General features: G+C 42.1%; 1 protein-coding gene across 2 annotated transcripts; it reads right to left on the bottom strand.

Moving 5' to 3' along the window:
* Positions 1-1,003: 1,003 nt before the first annotated feature.
* Positions 1,004-3,869, bottom strand: LOC132311770 (heat shock protein 83-like). Of its 2 annotated transcripts, none has more exons than XM_059809859.1 (4): positions 3,578-3,869; positions 3,358-3,499; positions 2,873-3,153; positions 1,004-2,638 (listed from the first exon to the last, which is right to left on the bottom strand). In XM_059809859.1, exons 1-4 carry the CDS (start codon positions 3,737-3,739, stop codon positions 1,085-1,087), a joined length of 2,139 nt encoding a protein of 712 aa, XP_059665842.1. In that variant the 5' UTR covers positions 3,740-3,869; the 3' UTR covers positions 1,004-1,084. The 2 variants fall into 2 exon arrangements, with proteins under 2 accessions (XP_059665842.1, XP_059665843.1); XM_059809860.1 differs by lacking the exon at positions 3,578-3,869 and having other exon boundaries at positions 2,873-3,103; positions 3,135-3,153; positions 3,358-3,399.
* Between the last annotated feature and the right edge of the window lie 293 nt (positions 3,870-4,162).

Raw genomic sequence — 4,162 nt, 5'->3', positions numbered from 1 at the left:
AATAAGTGAAAGAACAAACTTTTTTCTCTCTCATGGTTTGCTTATGCTCTGTTCTTAGGTTTCTGTTAGGGTCTTGATAGTGATTTGAGTTAAATTCTTAAATCTGTTTCTATCTTCACCGTAGACTGCCTTAGTTCATGTGTATCCAAATCGGCACAATTGTTTTTACAACCCCCAAACTGACTTCATAAGGGTTCCATTATCGTGAACAAGCACCTCTCTCTGTCCACCTGAGCTTTCAAAGATAAACCCACCATAATAGGTTTCTAATGCTCAACAAATTTAATTGCACGTCTAACTTTCCGAATAGTTCTCAGACTTTGATCAGTTTCAAAAGTTAAAATCAGTGGGCCTGATGCTTCAGTTGTTCTCATTGAATGGGTTTAAATTTTTAGAATTTTGATAGCTCAAATAACTAAAAACCTCAAGATATTGAGCTCGAGGAGCCCTTTCGTTGTGGTACTTCTGAGCAAATAAACTGGTATTAGAAGCTATGATAAAAGGCATATGAATCTACAAGAAGAAAGCATCTCAAAAGCTTTCAATTAACTTATTTACGAGAGGTTGGAATTTTGATCCAAGTATTGCTAACCCTTGGTGTTTAATAGTTGTCAATCTGTCCTCTCAATGAGCAGGCTCTGATTTATGCCATTTGAATTCTCTTTCCACTTAAGGAATTGTAGAGTTGTCTATGCGGAGTGTGTTTCGGTCCTTTAGCGTGGATACTTTGTTCTATGTGTTGTGCCAACGGTGTCTGACATGACTTCTCATATACTCTTCGGAATGTATTTTACATGACATCGGTGTTGTTAAAGGCGCGCCCAGGGTCACACCTAGGTGCGCCTAGGCTCGAGACTCAAGTTTAACGCTTGTTATAATTCCAGACTCACTGATATTTATTAGGCACTTGTCTTGGTTGCGCCTCATCCTGTTCCGGCGTGCCTCACTATATTTGTTTAATAAAATCCGATTGTCCGTAATTAAAACTCTTAGTTTAGCATAAAAAAAAAAAAAAAAAATTACAACTTTGACTTGGTAAATTTGAAAATTGTCATATAAAAATTAACATCCTGTGCTTCTGCCCTCAGTCCACTTCCTCCATATTGCTCTCCTCATTACCATCTTCCTCCAATGCCGGCATGTCAGCATCCTCGCCACCAACCTCTTCCTCATCGATGCTCAGACCCAATTTCAACATCCTGTGAATCCTCGCCGCGAAAGTGTTTGGATCGTCAAGACTGAAGCCAGAAGTCAGGAGAGCAGTCTCAAATAGTAGCAGCACAAGGTCCTTCACCGACTTGTCATTCTTGTCAGCCTCGGCTCTCTTCCTCAGCTCCTCCATGATTCCATTGTCTGGGTTGATTTCCATGGTCTTCTTGCTCGACATGTATGAGCTCATGCTGCTGTCTCTCAGAGTCTGCGCCTTCATGATCCTTTCCATGTTTGCAGTCCACCCATACTCTCCTGTAACCAAACAGCACGGCGAATCCACAATCCTATCAGATACAACCACTTTCTCAACTCTGTCTCCCAAAATTTCCTTCATGGTCTTGCAAAGGCTCTCAAATGACTTCTTCTTTTCCTCTTTCTTCTTCTTCTCTTCCTCACTCTCGTCGTCAAGCTTCAAACCCTCCTTTGTGGCGGAAACCAATTTCTTCCCATCATATTCCTTCAGCTGCCCAACAGCGTACTCATCAATGGCATCAATCATGAAAAGAACCTCGTAGCCTTTCTTCTTGAGCCGTTCCAAGAATGGAGAGTTCTCAACGGCCTTCTTGCTCTCACCGGTGATGTAGTAGATGTCCTTCTGACCCTCCTTCATCCTGGTGACATAGTCCTTCAAGCTAGTCAACTCTTCACCACTCTTCGTGGAGTGGTATCGGAGCAGGTCAGCCAATTTCGCCCTGTTTTGGCTGTCCTCGTGAATACCCAACTTCAAATTCTTCGAGAAAGCTTCATAGAACTTAGTGTAATCCTCCTTGTTCTCCGCAATCTCATTGAACATATCTATGCATTTCTTCACAAGGTTCTTCCTGATCACCTTGAGAATCTTGTTCTGTTGCAGCATCTCACGAGAAATGTTGAGTGGCAAGTCATCAGAATCCACAACACCCTTGACAAATCCAAGGTACTCCGGGATGAGCCCCTCGCAGTTGTCCATGATGAACACCCTTCGGACGTAGAGCTTGATGTTGTTCATCTTCTTTCGGGTATCGAAAAGATCAAATGGGGCTCTCTTGGGTACAAAAAGGATAACCTTGAATTCAAGCTGTCCTTCAACAGAGAAGTGCTTGACGGAAAGGTGATCCTCCCAATCATTGGTCAAGCTCTTGTAGAAGGAGGCATATTCTTCCTTGGTGATCTCCTCCGGCTTTCGCAACCAAATGGGTTTCTGCTTGTTAATGAGCTGCCACTCATGGCTGACCTCCTTGATCTTCTTCTTCTTCTTGGTGTCCTTGTCTTTCTCCTCATCAACCTCCTCAACATCACCCTCCTCTTCCTTATTTGGTGCATCGTCTTCGTCGTCGCTGATCTCTTTCTCAGTGGTTTTCTCAGTCCATAGATAGATAGGATAGCTAATGAATTCAGAATGCTTTTTCACAAGGTCCTTAATCCTCCTCTCCTCCATGTACTCCAACTACAAGAAATCAACAACATAAAGTAAGTACCAAGCAACCGAATTTGAGGATTCAAACAATCCCAGACAACTTATCTGTTTGGTTGCAAAGAAAAACGGAGGGATTCAAACTTCCCATGGTTGAGAGACAAATATAACAATTTGGAGTTTCAAAAACCAACATTACATTCATTACATTGCACGGGTTCAATTCAACAGTAACAAAGCAACATAACATTGAATTGGAATTTTTACCTGGTCTTCCTTGAGGAAGAGAGTGATTTTGGTCCCTCTGCCTAGTTGCTCGCCATTGACGTCCCTAGTGACAGTGAAGGACCCACCAGCTTGAGATTCCCAGATGTACTGTTCATCATCGTTGTGCTTTGTGGTCACAATGACCTTCTCTGCAACAAGGTAAGCAGAGTAGAACCCAACACCGAATTGACCGATCATGCTCACATCTGCACCAGCCTGCAACGCCTCCATGAATTCTTTGGTCCCCGATCTTGCAATTGTCCCCAAATTGTTCACCAAATCTAATAAAAACAACACATTCACAAACAATTTTCAATTATTGACCATCCAAAAAACAATTAAAAAAATACAACTACAATAATCCTAAATTTGCCCTAGAATGCTACTACATTCTACAATAGTTTCAATTTTTTCTGATGAAAATTTTCCTGGGAAACAATCATGAAATTTTAGCTTAAAATTGGGAGTCAAACTGATTATAGTACCTGCTTTGGTCATTCCGATACCACTGTCGATGATAGAGAGGGTCTTGTTGACCTTGTCGGGGACGATCTTGATGAAGAGCTCCGGCTGAGCATCGAGTTTGCTCTTGTCCGTCAGACTCTCGAATCTGATCTTATCCAAAGCCTACATACACCAAAATTAATCAATTCAACACCAAATCACACACATTCATATATGACAGAGAGAATATGTAATACATACATCAGAGGAGTTACTGATAAGTTCCCGAAGGAAAATCTCCTTGTTAGTGTAGAAGGTGTTGATGATGAGGCTGAGAAGCTGGTTGATCTCTGCCTGGAAGGCAAAGCTTTCCGCGTCGGCCATCTGAACATCCGCCATTACTACTGATTCTTCAACCAACATAGCAATGCAGAAAGAAAGCTTGAAAGAATGTTAGAGAGAAGGTTCTGTAGAGAGAGAAAGTTGTGTAGAACGAACGCTACTAGGGGATTTTGGGAGAGGATTCGAAACAGAGCTCGCTTACGAATTGCAATCTGCTTGCGGATTGGGGTATTTATGGACAGAGAGGTCCCGAAATAGGAGGGAAATCGTGGTTCTGGAATCTTCTACTCTTCTCTCTATTACTCGTTTTTTTTAAAAAATCCTATTTAGCCAAGGTAAAGGAAAGGAACTTTACGGCGACGTTTTTGTGTTTGTTCCAATGTTCTTGAAGCAAGCCACGCTTGCACGTGCAAGTCGTGTGAGCCTCGAATGGGTGATGCTAATGGGCCACCCGGTTGCATGGACCCAGAGTTTTTTTGTTTTTTTTCGAAAGTTACATGGACT

Source organism: Cornus florida, unplaced genomic scaffold (genome assembly GCF_030987335.1).
Source record: "Cornus florida cultivar Cherokee Brave unplaced genomic scaffold, ASM3098733v1 CherokeeBrave_3.0.0_Hap2_Chr06, whole genome shotgun sequence".
NCBI classification, from domain to species: Eukaryota; Viridiplantae; Streptophyta; class Magnoliopsida; order Cornales; family Cornaceae; genus Cornus; species Cornus florida.
Note: the sequence above shows the minus strand (reverse complement) of the source record. Positions and strands in the feature narration are given on the sequence as shown.

Bases quoted from the DNA above. Each gene is read 5' to 3' on its own strand.
- LOC132311770 (XM_059809859.1), bottom strand. From the start codon at position 3,739: ATGTTGGTTGAAGAATCAGTAGTAATGGCGGATGTTCAGATGGCCGAC. The intron at 3,500-3,577 runs GTATGTATTACA...TGGTGTATGTAG, and splicing joins TTATCAGTAACTCCTCTGAT to GCTTTGGATAAGATCAGATT. The intron at 3,154-3,357 runs GTACTATAATCA...TGTTTTTATTAG, and splicing joins TATCGGAATGACCAAAGCAG to ATTTGGTGAACAATTTGGGG.